At 49.0% G+C, this 20,090-nt stretch overlaps 2 protein-coding genes across 2 annotated transcripts in view; one reads left to right on the top strand and one right to left on the bottom strand.

Moving 5' to 3' along the window:
- The window catches only part of LOC147647224 (uncharacterized), a 188,401-nt gene extending 179,717 nt beyond the window's left edge, over positions 1-8,684 (bottom strand). Inside the window, 2 exon segments of the mRNA XM_086872440.1 lie at positions 7,265-8,220; positions 8,667-8,684. Of these exon segments, the coding sequence (XP_086728566.1) occupies positions 7,265-8,220; positions 8,667-8,684 (974 nt within the window).
- A 3,125-nt stretch (positions 8,685-11,809) lies between these two features.
- On the top strand, positions 11,810-18,627 carry LOC147647223 (uncharacterized). Its single transcript, XM_086872439.1, has 4 exons — positions 11,810-11,822; positions 16,606-16,683; positions 17,704-17,869; positions 18,399-18,627. Exons 1-4 carry the CDS (start codon positions 11,810-11,812, stop codon positions 18,517-18,519), a joined length of 378 nt encoding a protein of 125 aa, XP_086728565.1. The 3' UTR covers positions 18,520-18,627.
- The last annotated feature ends 1,463 nt before the right edge of the window (positions 18,628-20,090 follow it).

Below are 20,090 nucleotides of genomic sequence, written 5' to 3'. Positions count from 1 at the left end.
TCTTAAATTTTGTGGAAATGTGTGGGGATTTGGTGGGATATTTCTGGAATTTGATGGGGTTTTGAGGCAATTTAATGATTTTTGTGGGATTTTTCTTCAATTTTTGGGATTTTTCTTAGATTTTATAGGATATTGGGGTGATTTTGTGGGAGTTTTGTGGAATTTTGAGGGATTTTGAGGAGTCATGAAGGGTTTTGAGGTATTTTCTTAGATTTTGTGGAAATTTGTGGGGGTTTTGTGGGATGTTTCTGCAATTTGGTAGGTTTTTAAGAAGCGTTCTGCAATTCTGTTGGAGTTTTTTCTGGAAACTTGGTGTGGTTTTGAGGAGACTTGAAGAATGGTTTGGGATTTTCTTAGATTTTGTGGAATTTTGTGGAGATTTGGTAGGATGTTTCTGGAATTTTGTGGGATTGCTTTGTACTGTTGTGGAATTTTCTGGTATTTTGTGGGATTTTGAGGAGACATGAAGGATTTTGAGGTATTTTTTTTGATTTTGTGGAAATTTGTGGGGATATTGTGGGATGTTTCTGGAATTTGGTGGGGTTTTGAGAACATTTAATGAATTTTGTGGGATTTTTCTGCAATTTTGTGGGATTCTTCTTGAATTTTGTAGGATATTGGGGTGATTTGTGGGATTTTTGTAGAATCTTGGGGTATTTTGTAGCGACTTGAAGAATTTTGAGGGATTTTTCTGAAATTTTGTGGAAATTTGTGGGGATTTGGTGGGATATTTTGGGAGTTTTCTGGGATTTTTTTGCACTGTTGTGGAATTTTCTGGTATTTTGTGGGATTTTTAGACTTGAAGAATTGTGAGAGATTTTTCTTAGATTTTGTGGAGTTTTGGTAGGATGTTTCTGGAATTTTGTGGGATTTTTTTGTACTGTTGCGGAATTTTCTGTTATTTTGTGGGGTTTTGAGGAGACTTGAAGTATTTTGAGGTATTTTTTAGATTTTGTGGAAATGTGTGGGGATATTGTAGGATGTTTCTGGAATTTGGTGGGGTTTTGAGAACGTTTAATGAATTTTGTGGGATGTTTTTGAATTTTGCAGGATATTGTGGAGATTTTGTAGGAGTTTTGTGGAAATTTAAGGGATTTTCTGGAGACATGAAGTATTTTGAGGTGTTTTCTTAGATTTTGTGGAAATGTGTGGGGATATTGTGGGATATTTCTGGAATTTGGTGGGGTTTTGAGCAATTTAATGATTTTTTGTGGGATTTTTCTTCAATTTTTGGGATTTTTCTTAGATTTTATAGGATATTGGGGTGATTTTGTGGGAGTTTTGTGGAATTTTGAGGGATTTTGAGGAGTCATGAAGGGTTTTGAGGTATTTTCTTAGATTTTGTGGAAATTTGTGGGGGTTTTGTGGGATGTTACTGGAATTTGGTAGGGTTTTGAGAATCTTTCTGCAATTGTGTTGGAGTTTTTTCTGGAATTTGGTGGGATTTTGAAGAGACTTGAAAAATTGTGAGGGATTTTTCTTAGATTTTTGTGGAATTTTGTGGAGATTTGGTAGGATGTTTCTGGAATTTTGTGGGATATTTTTGTACTGTTGCGGAATTTTCTGTTATTTTGTGGAATTTTGAGGAGACATGAAGAATTTTGAGGGATTTTTTTAGATTTTGTGGAAATTTGGTGGGGATATTGTGGGATGTTTCTGGAATTTGGTGGGGTTTTGAGAACATTTAGGGAATTGTGTGGGATTTTTCTGCGATTTTGTGGTATTTTTCTTGAATTTTGTATTGAGGAGATTGGTGGGAATTTTGTGGAATTTTGAGGGATTTTGAGGAGACATGAAGGATTTTGAGGTATTTTCTTAGATTTTGTGGAAATTTGTGGGATTTTGTGGGATGTTACTGGAATTTGGTAGGGTTTTGGAAAGATGTAGGGAATTTTTTTAGATTTTTTTCTGGAATTTGGTGTGATTTTGAGGAGACTTGAAGAATTGTGGGGGATTTTTCTTAGATTTAGTGGGATATTGTGGAGATTTGGTAGGATGTTTCTGGAATTTTCTGGGATTTTTTTGTACTGTTGTGGAATTTTCTGGTATTTTGTGGGATTTTGAGGAGACATGAAGAATTTTGAGGTATTTTTTTAGATTTTGTGGCAATTTGTGTGGATATTGTGGGATGTTACTGGAATTTGGTAGGGTTTTGAGAACATTTAATGAATTGTATGGGATATTTCTGCAATTTTGTCAGATTTTTCTTGAATTTCGTAGGATATTGAGGTGATTTTGTGGGATTTTTGTAGAATCTTGAGGGATTTTGAAGAGACTTGAAGAATTGTGAGGTATTTTCTTAGATTTTGCGGAAATGTGTGGGGATTTGGTAGGATATTTCTGGAGATTTGGTGGGGTTTTGAAGAGACATGAAGAATTTTGAGGTATTTTTTAGATTTTGTGGAAATGTGTGGGGATATTGTGGGATGTTTCTGGAATTTGGTGGGGTTTTGAGAACATTTAATGATTTGTGTGGGATTTTTCTGCAATTTCTTGGGTTTTTTCTTGAATTTTGTAGGATATTGGGGTGATTTTGTGGGATGTTTTTAGAATCTTGAGGGATTTTGAAGAGACTTGAAGAATTGTGAGGGATTTTTCTTAGATTTTGTGGAATTTTGTGGAGATTTGTTAGGATGTTTCTGGAATTTTGTGGGATTTTTTTGTACTGTTGTGGAATTTTCTGTTATTTTGTGGGATTTTGAGGAGACAGGAAGGATTTTGAGGTATTTTCTTAGATTTTGTGGACATGTGTGGGGATATTGTGGGATGTTTCTGGAATTTGGTGGGGTTTTGAGAACATTTAGGGAATTGTATGGGATTTTTCTGCAATTTGGTGTGATTTTTCTTGAATTTTGTAGGATATTGGGGTGATTTTGTGGGAGTTTTGTATAGTCTTGAAAGATTTGGAGGAGACATGAAGGGTTTTGAGGGATTTTTTTAGATTTTGTGGAAATTTGTGGGCGTTTTGCGGGTTGTTTCTGGAATTTGGTAGGGTTTTGAGAACATTTAGGGAATTGTATGGGATTTTTCTGCAATTTGGTCAGATTTTTCTTAGAATTTGTAGGATATTGGACTGCTTTTGTGGAATTTGTGGAATTTTGTGCAATTTTGATGGATTTTGAGGAGACATGATGGATTTTGAGGTATTTTCTTAGATTTTGCGGAAATTAGTGGGGATATTGTGGGATGTTTTAGGAATTTGCTGGGGTTTTCAGAACATTTAGGGAATTGTATGGGATTTTTCTTCAATTTTGTCAGATTTTTCTTGAATTTTTAGAATATTGAGGTGGTTTTGTGGGAGTTTTGTGCAATCTTGAAAGATTTTGAGGAGACATGAAGGATTTTGATGTGTTTTCTTAGATTTTGTGGAAATGTGTGGGGATTTTGTGGGATGTTACTGGAATTTGGTAGGGTTTTGAGAATCTTTCTGCAATTTTCTTGGAGTTGTTTCTGGAATTTGGTGGGATTTTGAGGAAACTTGAAAAATTGTGAGGGATTTTTCTTAGATTTTGTGGAATTTTGTGGAGATTTGGTAGGATGTTTCTGGAATTTTGTGGGATTTTTTGGTACTGTGGAATTTTCTGGTAATTTGTTGGATTTTGAGGAGACGTGAAGGATTTACAGGTATTTTTTTATATTTTGTGGATATTTGTGGGGATATTGTGGGATGTTTCTGGAATTTGATGGTTGTTGAGAACATTTAGGGAATTGTGTGGGATTTTTCTGTGATTTTGTGGGATTTTTCTTGAATTTTGTAGTGTATTGAGGAGATTTTGTGGGAGTTTTGTGGAATCTTGAAAGATTTTGAGGAGACATGAATAATTTTGAGGTATTATTTTAGATTTTTTGGATATTTGTGGGGATTTTGTGGGATTTTTCTTAGATTTTGTAGGATATTGAGGTGATTTTGTGGGATTTTTGTAGAATCTTGAGGGATTTTGAAGAGACTTGAAGAATTGTGAGGGATTTTTCTTAGATTTTGTGGAATTTTGATGATATGGCGGGATGTTTCTGGAATTTGCCAGGGTTTTGAGAACATTTAATGAATTTTGTGGGATTTTTCTTGAATTTTGCAGGATACTGGGGAGATTTTGTAGGAGTTTTGTGGAAATTTAAGGGATTTTCAGGAGACATGAAGAATTTTGAGGTATTTTTTTCGATTTTGTGGAAATGTGTGGGGATATTGTGGTATGTTACTGGAATTTGGTCGGGTTTTGGGAAGATTTAGTGAATTTTGTGAGATTTTTTTCTGGAATCTTGAGGGATTTTGAGGAGACTTGAAGAATCTTGTGGGAGTTTTCTTAGATTTTTTGGAATTTTGTGGTGATTTAGTGGGATGTTTCTAGAATTTGGTGGGGTTTTCAGAACATTTAGGGAATTGCATGGGATTTTTCTGATATTTTGTGGGATTTTTCTTGAATTCTGTAAAATATTGAGGAGATTTGGTGATAATTTTGTGGAATTTTTAGGAATTTTGAGGAGATATGCGGAATTTTGTTGTATTTTTCTAGATTTTGTGGAAGTTTGTGAAAATTTGGTAGGATGTTAGTGTAATGTGAGGTTTTGAGAATATTTCTGCAATTGTATTGGAGTTTTTTTCTGGAATTTTTTTGGATTTTTTTGATTATTTGGAGATTGGAGATTTTGTGGGATGTGTCTGGAATTTGGTAGGGTTTTCACAAGATTTCTGCAATTTTGTGAGATTTTTCTGCAATTTTGTGGGATTTTGAGGAGACTTGAAGGATTTTGAAGTATTTTCTTAGATTTTGTGGAAATGTGTGGGGATTTTGTGGGATGTTATTGGAATTTGGTAGGGCTGTGGAAGATTAAGGGAATTTTGTGAGATTTTTTTCTGGAATCTTTAGGGATTTCGTGGAGACTTGACAAATATTGTGGGATTATTCTTAGATTTTGTGGAAATTTGTGGAGATTTTGTGGGATTTTTCTGGAATTTGGTAGGGTTTTGAGAATATTTCTGCAATTTGGTGGGAATTATTTTCCAGAATTTTATGGGATTTTGTGGAGACTTGAAAAATTTTGACAGATTTTTCTTGATTTTGTGGAATTTTAGAGATCTGGTGGGATGGTTCTGGAATATGGTAGGGTTTTGAGAAGATTTAGGGAATTTTGTGGGATGTTTATGGAATTTTGTGGGATTTTTGTGGAATTTTGTGGGATTTTGAGGAAACGTGTAGGTGTCTAGAAATGCAGGGACATTTCTCTGTCTATTCAATTATTTAAAGAATATATGAATCATATATAATATTGACAGAACGGCTTCCAAATATCCCTGAGCAAGCCAGGGTTTTTAAGAAATATAATAGAAAGCAGAAAAATGTTTCTTTTAACACTGAGGTGAAAATATAGATTTTTAGAGGGTTTCACACGTGGAGTAAAGATGAAGGAAAAAAGGTGTAGTTTTTAATCCTTCTTCTTCCTTCTTCTCCATGCTTCTGCAGTTTTTAGAAGCACAAAGAATGATTGGTTTAGAGTTAGTCGCACTTTTAATTATGTGAGTAGATCTAGAAAACCTGTTTGTTGAGATATAATAACAATACACGTGTCTGTAGTTAATAGGGTAAAAATTGGTATAAAGGTGAAAAGACCGCGTGGTTCGGGGCCATTTTGTATCATTAGAACGAGATGAGCCAGGCTGTGGTGATTTAAGCTTGTGCAGCTTGTCTGGATAGACCTGCCAGGTTTTTGTAAGGATCTTTCAATAAACACCAGAAACCAGAATCTAACGAGCCTGGGAGTTTTCTTCGAATGTTAAGGACTGAGATAAGTGGGACTCCCCATGAGGGAGGATCCCAGAGGAATTCAGCCCAAAGGAGGCTGAGAGACTAGAGAAAAGCTATATCCACAGGGAATTCAGCACAAAGGAAGCTGAGAGACTAGAGAAAAGTTATATCCACAGGGAATTCAGCCCAAAAGAAGCAAAAAGAGAAAAGTTACACCAATCCCCATCCCACCCATCCTGCCCCACCCAATGCCCATCTCACCCCTCCTGATTTCCATCCCACTTCACCCAATCCCCTTCCAACCCCATTCCACCTGATGCCTTCAGAAGGCTGACCTAGAACAGAGGCTGGACAGAGTTAAGAATAAAGTTTATTAAAAGGCCTTAAAGGATACACCTTGGGCAGTACAAGAGCCTGGCCAGAGCTACACCCAGGACTGACCAAAAATGGCCACAAAAATGGACAACTCATCACGAGGTCTCACATTTTTAGAAGTTTAGGTCCATCTGGACATTGGGGCTCATTGTGCAGTGACAGCTTCAGATGATGAAGTCCCATCCTTCTTGTTTTCTCTCTTCAGTCCACCCTTGTTTATGCTTTTGGGCTTGGAACTTGTAACGACTGTCCTTGGTATCAAGCTAGAAAAGGAATTGTTTTGTCTACCTGTTGTAGTTTAAGGCCTGGCAATCTGAAGATTTCGGGATGTAACGGAAAGTTAGCAAAAACCCCTCTCTGTTAGGATAGTAAAACCTTCTGTAATTAGCAAATAGCACTCAAGTGTAACGTAAGCAAATGGGAGTAACACAATGACCCTAGGTTATAAAAGGTCAAATTCTCCTGCAATAAACGCCATTGCTTTGCCATCCATCACATTGATGTCTTGTGGGTAGATTGGCCGGGTGGCCATGGGGGGAGGCCACGGTGCTGGCTCCTGAATTGGGGTGTTTGCCTTGCTTGGAAAACCTACACTACCTACTCTGTGAAGAGAGCTCAGTGACACCTAATGTGAAGTTCAAAACTACAAACCTAGGCAGTGCAGAACATGAAAGATATGAAAGCTAAAATTTAAGGCAACACACCCTGAGGGGCTGCGGAATCCAGTCATTTTGGGTGGGACTGAGTAGATTTCAGTGGCACTGAGTGGTTTTGAGGTGACAGATTGAACCCTCTCGTCTCCTTAAGTGCCAAGAAATGGAGACAACTCCACCAAATAACCCCACAACCCCTGAATACTCCCAAGTATCTCCCAGATTCCCCTGAAGCACTGGTAAATGTGAGGTTTTAGATGCCTTTGATGAATTTGTAGACTTTGATTCCAATTTTGTCTGTTTTAAAGAGATGAAGATGAATCAAAAGATAGAACCAAACCAGAATGACCACCAGCCCAGTGTGTTCCCAACACAGATCACTGGGAATGTGGGTCATCAGAGCTCTGCCCAACGTGGGTCCTCTGATGGGGGATGGAGCTGGAGCAGTGCACAAAGCTCTTCCTGCACTTGGGGCACTCACAGGGCTTCCCTTACCGGTGCCTCTGTTGGTGCTGGGTCAAGTGAGAGCTCTGGGTGAATCTCTTCCCACACTGGGGACACTCATAGGGCCTCTCCCCTGTGTGGATGCGCTGGTGGGTGATGAGGTGGGAGTTTTGCTTGAAGCCCTCCCCACAGTCGGGGCAGCGGAAGGGCCTCTCATCTGTGTGAATCCGCTGGTGCAGGAGGAGAGTGGAGCTCGTCTGAAATCTCTTCCCACACTCAGGACACTCATAGGGTCTCTCCACAGTGTGGATCATCTGGTGGATGGTCAGTTGAGACCTCCGGCTGAAGGTCATCCCACACTCCCCACACTCATAGGGCTGTTCCCTGGTGTGGATCCTCTGGTGGCAGATCAGGCTGGAGCTGTGGCTGAAGCTCTTCCCACATTCCCCACACTCATAGGGCCTCTCCCCAGTGTGGATGCGCCGGTGGGTGATGAGGTTGGAGTTGTGCTTGAAGCCCTCCCCACAGTCAGGGCAGCGGAAGGGCCTCTCATCCGTGTGAATCCGCTGGTGCAGGAGGAGATTGGAGCTGCTCTGAAACCTCTTCCCACACTCGGGACACTCGTAGGGCCTCTCCCCAGTGTGGATGCGCTGGTGGATGATGAGTTGAGAGTTGCAGCTGAAGCCCTTCCCACATTCCCCACACTCATAGGCCCATTCCCCAGTGTGGATCATCTGGTGGCGAATCAGGCTGTTGCTCTGGCTGAAGCTCTTCCCACACTCCAAGCACTTGTAGGGCTTCTCCCCATCCTGAAGCTGCTCATGGACCACCAGCTCAGAGCTCTGGCTGGATCTCTGCCCGCCTTCCCGGCACAGGGTGGGTCTTTCCTCCTCAGAGCACCCTGGGATGGGTTTGGAGCCCCTCCTCCGGCAGGATCTCCATGGCTTTTCCTCCCCGTTGGATTCCTGCACTGTGGTACCGCTGAAAACGGCCTCTTCCACGAGGTTCTGCCGTGGGGATTTGTCCTCCCTGGTCTCCATCCTCAGCTCCTTGTCTGGGGGAGGAAGGACAAGGAGAGGATGGGATTTGCCTCCGTGCCAGAGGGAAGGGGAAGGAGATCCCCCCAGTGCGTCCCCGGCAGGACGGCGTCGGCAGCGGGGTTGTCCTGCAGCCGGGGGCCAGGCTGGGCTGGGAGATGGAGCAGGAGAGAGGGGGAAAGGGGCACTGACTTCCTCCTCACCTGCCTCGGTGTCCTGGGGCATCTTCCTCTTCCTTGCAGCCTCCTTCTCCATCCAGCCAAGGTTTGGGAATGGGAAATCCTGGTTTGGGGAAATACAAGGGATGAGGACATTGAGTTTGCAGGTCCCTCTGTCCAAGCTCATCTCTAGAAGTCACCGGATATCTGGGGTCCATAAAACCTCCAAAAAACACCAAGATTCAGCCCTGAAAATGCCTCATAGGAGTTCCCCATCTCTAGTCTCTCCTGTTTCGGGTTCAAGGGTTCCCGCCTGTCCCAGCTGCTGGGAGTCAAGCTTGTACTGGGGACAACCTGTCTGCTCGGTCCCTACCATCCCCAGGCTGCTGGGAGTGCCAGGAATCCGAAAAGTTCCCCCTGTTTCCATTTCCCCACTTAGGGATGGTGAGACCCCCCAATGTCCCCCCAAGTAGGATTTTCCGCTCAGCTTTGGAGTTCCACATTCTCCAAACATCCCCCCCCCCCAAAATAAACCCAACTCAGGGACCCCCCCCAGGGATATCCAGGCAAAGCTCCCACTCCCCCATCACCTGTGGGATGGTGGGTGATGATCCCACAGGAGGGGGCTATGAATTCAAGGAGTGCTCAGCCTTGTGGTTCCTTCTCCTTTCCCTGATCCTCCTTTGTCCCTCCTCTTCCTCCCTCTCCTCCCCTTCCATCCTTCCTCCTCCTCTTCCTCCCTAACCCCACCTCCTTCTCCTACTTCCATCCCTTCTCTCTCTCCTTCTTCCTCCCTCCTCTTCCATCCCTCCTCCTCCTCCCCCAGGAGCAGTGACACCCTCGGTGCCCCGTTCCCAAACCCCTCACAGCCCACGGCAGGAGCGGGGATGGAGCCGGGACAGGTCGGGATGGGCAGCGCGGGGCTCTCCGCTGCTTCCACCCGCTGGGGACGGGGGGAACCCGGCCCGGGGAAAAGGAGAGGGAAACTGGGAAAATTGGGGGCTGCAGATCCAACCTGGGGCTGGCTGGGGACCCTGGCTGGGGACTGCCAGCCCTTGGGGCTCCTCTGGGGAGATGTGGGACCGGGGAACACAGAGAGGGCTGGGGGATCCCAGGAGTGGCAGCACTGGCAGGGACTGGTTTGGACTGGGATCATCCTGGCAGTGGCTGAGATTGCACTGGCTGTGTACTGACATCATACTGGGATCATACTGGGATCATACTGGGATCAGACTGGCAGTCAGTAGGAGCCTGCAGGGGGCAATTGAGACCAGGCTGTGAGGAACTGGGAATATGCCCTGCGCTCCCCAGAACCCCGGGATCGCCCCCCATATGTCCCATGTGTCCCCCAGACCCTTCAGGATCCCCGAGTGCCCCCTCACTGCCCGTTCGGGACCCCCCAAAGTGTCCCTGGATCCCCGAATGCTCCCGACCCCACAGATTCCCCTTCCAGCCACTGCTGGGAATTCATCTCCCATCATCCCACAACACAGTTCCGTGCCCAAACCTCCTGCCGTGCCCCCCGCCCTAAAGAGCCCGGTCACAGCTCCCCAGGCTCCCCCCAAGTGCTCCCGAGCCGTATACATTCACCCCGAGCACCTGCAGCCACGGCTCGGACGCAAAAATATTCTCCAAGCGCTTCCCCACACCGCCAAACGCGCCTTCGAAGCCACTTCCGGGACTACAGCTCCCATCATGCTCCGCGGCGCCCATAGAGCGCTATTCCAGCCGGGACTTCATCTCCCGTCATGCCCCGCGCCTCACCGGAACCTATTGGAGCTGCGCCTACAACTCCCGTGATGCTCCGCGGCCCATTAAGCCTCATTATACCGGCGCCTACAACTCCCATCATCCCCCGCGACCCAGAGATTCCCTGTTACAGCCCCCCAAGTGCCCGCCCGGACCCCGAAGGGCCCCCAGATTCCCCTCCCTGACCTCCAAGTGCCCCCCTGGACCCCCAAGTGCTCCCCCGAACCCCGAATTGTCCCACAGAATCCCCAAGTCCCCCTCCAAGTGGCCCACCCGGCTCTCCCAAGTGTCCTCCAGACCCCCAAGTTCTCTCTAAATTCCCTCCCCAGACCCAAAACTGCCCCAAATGTTCCTCAGAAAAGTCTCCATTGACCCCAAAGTGGTCCCTTTTACCCTGTCTGAGAATAATTTAAAAATGATGATCAAAGGACTAAAATAGGAATAATGAGCATAAAGGGGGTGAAAGAGTGGTCAATTAATTAAAGAAGGGGATTGTGGTACTTAGAAGCAAGGATCAATAACGGGTTTCGTTCCTAAAAATGTATCAATTCTTTTATAAAAATATAAAAAATAGGTTATAAAAATACAGAATAATATTATTATAAAAATTATTTTTTTTTATTAATTAATTAGATTTTAATGATAAAGAAAAGTTGATAAATGTTCTCAATGTTTTGGGATGTCAGTCCCAGCTGGGCGATGTCAGACATGCTGAGGCTCGGGGTGAGGAGCAGGTTGTCCAAACAGGGGCAGCCCACAGGGGGCTCATTCTTCTCTGTGACCAGACCTCCTCAGGAGACATTCAGCATTAGGATCACTTGGGGAATGCTTCTGACACCTCTCAACTAGAAAATAAAAAAATACACCCTTGATTTAAAAATCAAAAAAAAAAATGTGGTGGATTTTCAAATCTTCCTCCTTAACAGAACTCCAAACTGACTCCAAGCAGCTGCACAAGCCTTGGACTTGAAGACAGTGGAAGGAAGAGAAAGAGCCCCCGAGGCTTTCTGTATTTTAATGAAACCCAGGGTGCATTTGGGGCTGAGTCCAGCACCCTCAGGCACTGAGAGAAGGTTGAAGACGCTGCTCAAGGAGTCAGAAACAAAACTCCAAGTCCCTTGGAGCATCCCTGGGCCCCACTGACTGCCGGCTCCTGGCACACACAGCCATGGCATGGTCCAGTCTCACGCTGGGACACCTCCTGCACCAAAATTCTACCCTGGCAGGGACTTTTCTTTCTCCTCCCCTCCAGGCTGAACCTGCCAAGCTGCACTTTGGGGAGGTTTCCTTCACTTGCCACTGCCAAGGAAAGCTGTGTCTCCTGCTGTTCACAGACAGAGAAGAGCTGCTGGGGGATGTGGGGGTTGGAGGCTGCCTGGGGTACAGTGGCCATGAAATCATCGAGTTTTGAAATATTCTGTGAAAGAAGGAGGGGCATCAACAAAACTCCTACACTGGACTTAGGAAGAAGAGACTTCAGCCAATTAAGGTTGCAGATTTGGGGAGTACCAAATCAGGTACTGAGTTTTTCTAAGGGAAAGAGCCTTTTAAAACAAAGGATTCCAGGAAGGATGGACACACTTCAAGAAAAAAGTCTTGAAGGAGCAGGAACAGCCTGTCCCCCTGTGACAAAAAATGAGCCAGTGAGGAAAATGACCAACCTAGGTGGGCAGGGAGCTTTTGGAGGAACTCAGGGAAAAGATGAGAGTGCATCACCTTTGGACAGAGGGGCAGGCAACTCAGGAAATGTTTAAGGATGTCATTAGGTCATGCAGAAAGAAAAGCAGAGAGGTGAAAGTTCAATTAGAGCTTAACATGGCTGCTTCTGTGAAGGATAATAAAAATGTTTTTATAAATACATTAATGGCAAAAGGAAGGCTATGGACAACCTCCATTCCTTATTGGGGGAGATATGGAAACCAAAGATGAGGAAAAGGCTGAGGTACTTAACTCCTTCTTTGCCTCAATTTTCAACATCAAGACAGGATTTCCTCAGGACAAGTGTTCTCCTGAGCTGGTAGATGAGGACAGGGAGCAGAAGAGCCCTCTGTAATCCAGGAGGAAGCAGTCAGAGACCTGCTGAGCCACTCAGATGCTCACAGGTGGATGGGATCGGATGGGATCCATGCTAGGGGGATGAGGGAGCTGGTGGATGAGCTCCCCAAGCTGCTCTCCATCATTTCTCCTCATCAGTCCTGGCTTACTGGGGAGGTCCCAGAGGACTGGAGGTGCCAGTGTGAGCCCATCCCCAAGAAGGGCTGGCAGGAGGCTCTGGGGAACTGCAGGCCTGTCAGCCTGAGCTCGGTGCCTGGTGAGGTTTTGGAACAGATCCCCTTGAGTGCCATCACACGGCACCTCCAGGATGGCCCAGGGCTCAGACCCAGCCAGCGTGGCTTTAGGAGGGGCAGGTCCTGCCTGACCAACCTGATCTCCTTTTATAACCAGCTGACCCGCCTGGTGGGTGCGGGAAAGGCTCTGGATGTGTCGAGCTGGACTTGAGCAAGGCCTTGGACACGGAGAGCCGCAGCATTCCCTGGAAAAGCTGCAGCCCACGGCTTGGACCAGAGCACTCTTTGCTGGCTGCAGAACTGGCTGGAGGCCGGGCCCAGAGAGTGGTGGGGATGGTGCTGCATCCAGCTGGTGTCCAGTCCCTGGTGGTGTCCCCAGGGATCTGTGCTGGGCCCAGGCCTGGTTAATATCTTCACTGAGGGTCTGGCTGAGGGGGTCAAGTCCAGCACTCACAAATTGCAGATGACACCAAGCTGGCTGCGAGTGGGGATCTGCTGGAGGGCAGGACAAGGAGACACAGCCTTGAGCTGCACCAGGGCAGGTTTAGGCTGGACAATAGGAAGGAGTTCTTCCCAGAAAGGCTGATTGGGAATTGGAATGGGCTGGCCAGGGGGAGGTGGCAGAGTCACTGTCCCTCTCCAGTGGTCTGGGGGAGTGACATCAATCTCTGTGCAATAACTGATTTTGCTTTAAAACAATTGCTTCAAAAATTCTTCCTGTTACACCCTGAGTGTCTGTGCTGGTTTTGTATTAGTTGATACTTGGTGAGGAGGGAAGAAGTCACCCATGCAGATGATTTTTCTAGGAGGGGGCTGCTAAGAGCTTCCTCTGTGCTTAGCAAAACCAACAGCTGGCTGTCTCTGAGAATTGTCAAGGTATTAAATAATTTAAAAGCTGTATCCTCCTGTGTGAAATCCACATTTTAAAGACAGGCAAGCCCAGGAAAGCTCTCTGTTGTTTCCAGCAGTGAAGAGTTAACTGGGTGCTGGTCAGGCCGGCCCTGCTCCAGCCTGGCCTGCACCGAGCCGGGCTCCGCCAGGCCCCGGGAGCGGCTCTGGGCTGGGCCAGGCCCCTTCACCACGGCCCGCACGGCCCCAGCGGCTGCCGGGCACAGGGAGGGGAAGCCATCGGCCCGCAGCTGGGATTGAAGGGAGCAGGGGCCTGGGACCAGCCATGTGGGCAGAACAGCCACGACTGTTCTGGCCGGGCCCCCTGAGATCTTGGCACAGCCCCAGCGCTGCCTGAAATCCATCACCGTGACTGCTTCGGCCACTGCCCAGCAGAAACCATCATGAGCATCTGCAGGTCTGGGTGAGATATGAACTCTTTCTGTGCACAGATGAGACCTGCAGACCTCCATCCTCCCCTTGGGTGAGAGGAAAGGACAGAGCGAGAGACTAATGCCACAAGTATGGTAGGCTACACCTGTCTTCAAATGTCATTGAATTAGAGAAAAACTCTCTCCAGGGCAAATTATGCAACACTTCGCCTCACAATCCATCAGCCTTAATTACAATGAGAGGTAGATCCTAATTACAATCTGATTAGAGCAAATCAACATTGTGTGAATGGCAAGAAGAATTTGCTTGTCAACAGATGTATATGTCCCACTCAAGAATGAACAAAATCTGCCTTTGCTTGGAAGAAAGGAGACATGGAGCAATGCAGTATTTGGGTTTTATCCAGTGATAAATGGGGCAAGAAGCTGTATCAGCTCACCTGTTTTACAGAACACAAGTACTGACAGAGCCAATAGTGCACACACATTAAAGGGATCTTCAGGACATTCCTTTATTTCTTAACAAAGAATGGGCAGCAAAATGCTGGCATTTATCTGAACTGGAAGCTGTGTTCCTCTCGTGTTTCTCCTTGAGCACACTGTTCTCTGCAGACTTCACTGTGCAGCCCATCAATCCTCTCTTGGCCAACAGCTAAATGGCACAACTACCAAAACACAGGTGCCAGCATCATCACCCCAGCATTATTCCAGCACTGCTTTGCTGGTGCACAGGAACATAGAATGGCTTGGCTTGAAAGGGACATTTAAAGGCCATCTAGTCCAGTGCCCTGCAGAGAGCAGGGACACCTTTAGGTGAGGTTGCTCAGAGCATGAGCTTGAATGTCAGCAGGGATGGATGCCCACCTCTCTGGGCAATCTGTGCCAGGGTTTCAAAACCCACAGTGTAAAAAACGTCTTTCTTACGTCTAGTCCAAATCTACCATCTTTTAGACTGAGAACATTCCCCCTCAGTCTTGTCACAATGGGCCCTACTAAAAATTCTGTCCCATCTTTTTTACAAGCCCCCTTAAAGTACTGAAAGGGAGCAATCAGGTCTCCGTGGAGCCTTCTCCCTTCCAGGCTGAACACCCCCCGCTATCCCAGCCTGTCTCCAAAGCAGAGGGGCTCCAGCCCTCAGAGCATTTTGTCCCTCCTCTGGACCAGCTCCAACAGGACCGTGTCCTTCCTGTGCTGGGCACCCAGAGGTGGATGCAGTACTCCAGGTGAGCTCGCAGCAGAGCAGAGGGGTGGTGGAATCACCTCCTTCAAGCTGCTGGGCAGCCTCCTTTGGGGGCACATGGCTGGCTCATGTCCAGCCTCTCACCTTGCAGCAGCCACAAGTCCTTCTCAGCAGGGCTGCTCTCCATCCCTTCATCCCCCAGCCTGTGAGATCAGCTGGGCTGGGACCCTGTCATAGCCCTTGGACAGAGCAGCTGGGCAGGATAAGCTCCCTAGTGAAGGAGGCAGATCCCACTCCCCACACAATTCCACCCTGGCCATGAGGTCACAGCAGTCTCTGGGGTGACAGCAGGCTGAGGTGACAGCAGGCTCTGAGGTCACAGAGGTCCCAGAGCCCCGTGGTTGCACAGCACCACAAGGACCGAGCAGTCAGTCCTTGACCACGACTGTTGTGGCAGCAGCGGCGGCGGCAGCAGCGGTGCTGACATTGGGACAGCGGTGTCAGGACAGTGGTGGCAGCAAGAGCTGCAGGACTGGCAGTGGGCAAGGCACCATGGCCTTTGCTCTGCGCCTCCTCCTCCTGCTCCTCCTGGCAGTGGCCCTGCCTGACAGGGCTGCCCAGGCTGCTCCGTGGCGAGCAGGGCGAGCAGGTGAGCCGGCAGCCTCAGTCCCCTTTCCTGGGACAGTGCTCCCTTCTCCCTGGGAAGTGTTGGGGATGGTTTTCCCCAGGGCTTTAGGGAGGGTTTCCTCTGTGGGAGGGAGAGAATCCTCAAGGGCCCTAGGCAGGTCCTGCTGCCCCTCCAGAGATGTTGCACAGGGCCTGCAAAGAGGGTGGAGAGTGACCAGAGCCAGCCCAGAGCTCCCCAGGCGCCTCTGCAGCTTTGGCCATGTCCATTGACATCTGGCTCCCACAGCCTTACCCATTCACCTTGCAGTGCCCAGTTCCCTAAGGCAGATGGGGATCCCAGCACAGCATGGAATGGTTCTGATCTGTGCTCCCTTCTAGATTGGGATCGTGACATGGACTATCTGAAAGCCCTGGCACATAATGGTTTGAGATCCATGGAGAATGTTGGAGGCAAGTTCTCAATGTCCCTTTCTGCACAGAACAATCAGTGTCAAGGTGGCAAGAGCTCACTCACGTGCCATTTCCCTTGAGAGTCTGAAGGTTGATGGATTCTGGAAACCTCGCCCTGCTCCCTTCTGGAGCCCTGAGTGATCCCACAGCATTGCTGTCAGTGGGAGGAAGGAGCATTTAGCTGTCAATCTTCTTCCCATGTGCAATGCCAGTGTCACCTTCTGTGTGCTCTGTGCAGCCATGGAAAAGAGCAGAGAGGGAAGGGCCAGGCCCAGGGCTGTGCCCCAGGGCTGCGCCTTGTGTGGCTCATTTCTGGCCCCAGGGAACCTGAGATGCTCCTGCTCCAGCTGCCAAGCCCTGGTCCTGCCTGGGACTCAGTTCAGAGCTGCTGGCAGCTCCAGGGAGTCCTTTCTCCCCTGACTGCCATGCAAGGGGCTCCTTCCATCCCAGTGTGAGGCCACTGCAGGCACGTGGTCCCCCTGCCCCTGCTCCTGAGTGGAAGGTGGAGATTAGGGAGTGCCTTGGAGGGCACCAGTCACCCAGGTGCACTCACTGCCACTCCAGCCTGAAGAAGAATCTTCAGCAGTGTCACAGGAGCTGTTCTGTCCTGCCTTTCTTTGCAGATGAACCTGATGATGAGGATGATCTGTATTCCCCGTCCATATCAGTTACTGAGCCTGATGATGAGGAAGATTATGAGGGTAAGTGAAGGCCTTTCCCCCTGGGAGAGCTGCCAGCTCAAGGCTTGGCCAGGGCGGCATCGCTGCAGGTGCCAGGACAGAGCCGTGCACGTGTGTGCCCTCGTCCTGTGTGATCCCCTCACTGCTCCTGTGGCACAGTGCTGCCTGTGCAGCAGAGATGAGAGAAGCTTCTGTGGCTGTTGAGTCACAGGTGTGTCTGCAGGGAGGACTTTCCCAGCTCCTGAGCTGGATTCTGCAAGCAAGCCCAGCTCCCATCACAGGGGTGTGGTGCATCCCTGCTGACCCCACAGGCTGAGCACTGGTTGTGTGGGATCCATTCATCTGAAATGGAAATACTTTATATTATGTTCCCCTGAGGAAGAAGAACAAACCTATAGGAGATAGTAATGTAGCAATGGGGGAACTCAAATATCTGGACATAATTCTGAATGATCTGGAGGGACACTGTGGTGGGTCCATGTCCCTCAGCCTTCTCCTGAGACTCAGCAGCCGGGGGCTTTCTCTGCACATCTGGACACACCAGGCCCGGCACAGCAGGAAGGGATCCATGTCAGACTCACTGCCCCACTGCTGCTTTCACAGCCTGCAGGGCTGTTTCCCAGCCTGGCCTGGCTGCAGCTTTTCCCCAGCCTTTGCAGGAAGGCATTTGGCATCAGCTGACAGGAGCCCAAACTGCAGCACAGGCCATGCACACCCTGAGATCCCCTGAAAATTTCCAGTCTTGGGCTAGTTCAGGTTTAGGGTCTGTTTGGAAGAGGGGTGGCCCAGGAGCATTTCCAAAACCCTGGGTCTTTTCCTGATCTTTATCCATGTCTTTGGCAAGTACTGCCTGGAGAAGACCAGCACAGAGAAATTGTGCCATTTGAACTCAGGGGGTTGAGCAGTTTTGTGCCAAGGGGTGGCAAGGTGCCTGCAGGCCCCAGCTCTGGTGGAAACAGAGAATGTCCTGGCTATATCCAGCATGCTGCCAGCTCAGCAGTGGAGCACAGCACAGGCTCACACTGCCCATTGCTCCCACAGATGCAGCTGGCACCACCAGACAAGCTAACAATATCTGGGAAAGCATGAGAAGAGTTTTCTACCAGGAAACACATGGTTTGATTAAGTTAATGGCCATTGTGGCTGGTGGAGCACTTTTCCTGATGGCGTGCTGTGCCGGAATCTGGTATTGCTGGAAGACAAAACGGTGAGTGTTTTCCTGATCTCGGCCTCCAACAGCTTCTTGAAAGGCTGCTCATAGTCAGGAGACATTCCTAGTGAGGCTGCTGTGGACTTGTGGCTAGTCCTTGGTTGCCCAAAACACTCTGCTGAGAGTTCTGCTGCTGCCCAGACCTTTCATTGGCCTCTAATTGCTGGGCTTTGTCCTGGGGAGCCCGCTGGGGCTGCAGCCAGTGCTGGCTGCCACTGAGGCTGCCTGGCCAAGAGCAGCCCCAGGAGCAGCGGGCAGAGGCAAAGCAAGGTGGGCAGGAGAAAGAGCAGGGACGAGATTGTCCTTGAAAGGCAGAGGTGCTCTGGGGCCTGCTCCTGGCCAGGGACCCTGCCCAGAGCCATCCCCTGCTCTCCAGGGCCTTGAGGGGCAGCTGTCCAGCTGGGCCAAGCTGTGCCAGCAGCTCCAGCTGTGCTGGGGAGCCTTGGCAGCTCTGGGCCCTGCTGTGCAGGAGGGTCCCTGTGTGCCAGCGGCAGCTGGGGGCCTCAGCCACCTCCTCTGTCCACAGGAGCACCTCTGCAGCTTCAGAAGACTGGCGAAAGACTTTGGTCTCTGAGAAGCTGCATCTGTCATCCCTGTTCTTCACATCTGTCCCCATGTGCCAAGCTACATCTGCATCCCCATCTTGAGGGCATCCCAAGACCCCCACCTCCCATGCGAGACCCTCTGCCCCTGAGCCCCCTGGCCCTGGTCCCTGCCAGGACTGAAACTGGGCAGCCCCTGTGCACCAGAGCAGGGGTTGGCCCATGCTTTTTGTTCCAATAAAGAGATGGAGCTCTCACCCCAGTGTCTGGCTGGTACCACCAGCACAGCCCACACAGCACCAGCCCTGGCTGAGCTCCATGTCCAGGAACAGCCGGGGGTGCCCACGGTGTGGGCAGGCAGGAGCCAGGCAGGGGCTGCTGTGACCAGCAGTGGGGCCCTGAGGGGCTGGGGGAGCCCATGCTGAGCGTCCCTGAGCTGTGAGGGCACATTTCCTTCAGTGGCATCACCTGGGCCTGCACCTCATGAGGCACACAGGGAAAATTTGGGCTCTCTCCTGAGGTGTGCAGGGATCCCCCATGAGGAGTGCAGTGGAGTTAAATTGAGAGGGTTTTTTACTCTTCTCAGCACAGCAAAGGGGACACTCTTGGCTGAGGTTTTGCAAAGCTGGGAGGAAGCCTCTTGTGAGCCCTGGGGCCCGGCCTGTGGGCACAGCGGGCAGGTGGAGCCCATCCCTTGAGGCCAGTCCGGGCTGCTCAGGCCAGGCCGGGCCAGGTGAGCTGGGCCATTCTCTGGGGCACAGGAGGCACCCAGGGCTATAACTGAGGCTGTGGCTTCTCACCCTGAAGGGAGACTGGCTCTGTTGGTTCAGAGGGCACAGCTTAGATCCCAGTTCCCTTTGTAAACCTGCTGGCAAAGTGTCTCCGTTCTAGAAGACAGGTGTCTGCTAGGGAGGGCAGGGGCCTCCCCTGGAATGAAAGTGTAGACCCCCTCCCTCTGAATTATTATAATTCTGAAATCAAGGGGCTTTCAGGCAGAGATCTGGGGATAGGAATGACAGTTCTTTATTAGTATTTATAACCAGGCAAATAAATAACATTAACTACAGCATTAGCAAGAAAACAGAACCAGGGACCCCATGACAGCTTTCTTGGCTGAGATGGGATGGAGGAGAGCCTTTGTTTTCACAAACCCCTCGGGCGGGCAGTCCCGGTGCTCCTGCAGGGCTCTGAGGAACACTCAGCTGGAACAGCAGGGATGAGCTGAGATCCTGGGCCGGTGGCTGAGGTGGATCAGCAGCTGCACGGCGGTGCCTGGCACTGCCACACGTCCCGGCAGGACAGGGGGTGTGAGGTCACCAACAAAGAGGGGAGAAGGAGAAGCAGCAGCAGCTCCGTCTGGGTGATGGCAAAATTCCCTTCTCCCCACCGCAGCAGCTCCGTGCCCAAATATGTCTTTCCCCAAAGCTGAAGAAAGCCAGCCAAACTGTCCTCACCCTCCTTTTTTTCCTGCCCCCCTTCCCTCCCTGGGCCCGGCCACTGTTTGTCTTTTGTCGACCACCCACCAAGTATCCACAGTTAGATTGTACCAGCAACTAATGGGTAAAAATTCCACGGGCAAGCCAGAACTAAAAAAAAAGGACACCTAACCCCCAACACCATGACAGGAAGCCCTGGGAGTGTCTGTGACATCCCAGCTCTTTGGCAGCCTGGGGACT

This window comes from Cyanistes caeruleus, unplaced genomic scaffold, assembly GCF_971803275.1.
Source record: "Cyanistes caeruleus unplaced genomic scaffold, bCyaCae1.hap1.1 HAP1_SCAFFOLD_65, whole genome shotgun sequence".
In the NCBI taxonomy this organism is placed as follows: Eukaryota; Metazoa; Chordata; class Aves; order Passeriformes; family Paridae; genus Cyanistes; species Cyanistes caeruleus.
This window is presented reverse-complemented; position numbering and strand designations above follow the sequence as displayed.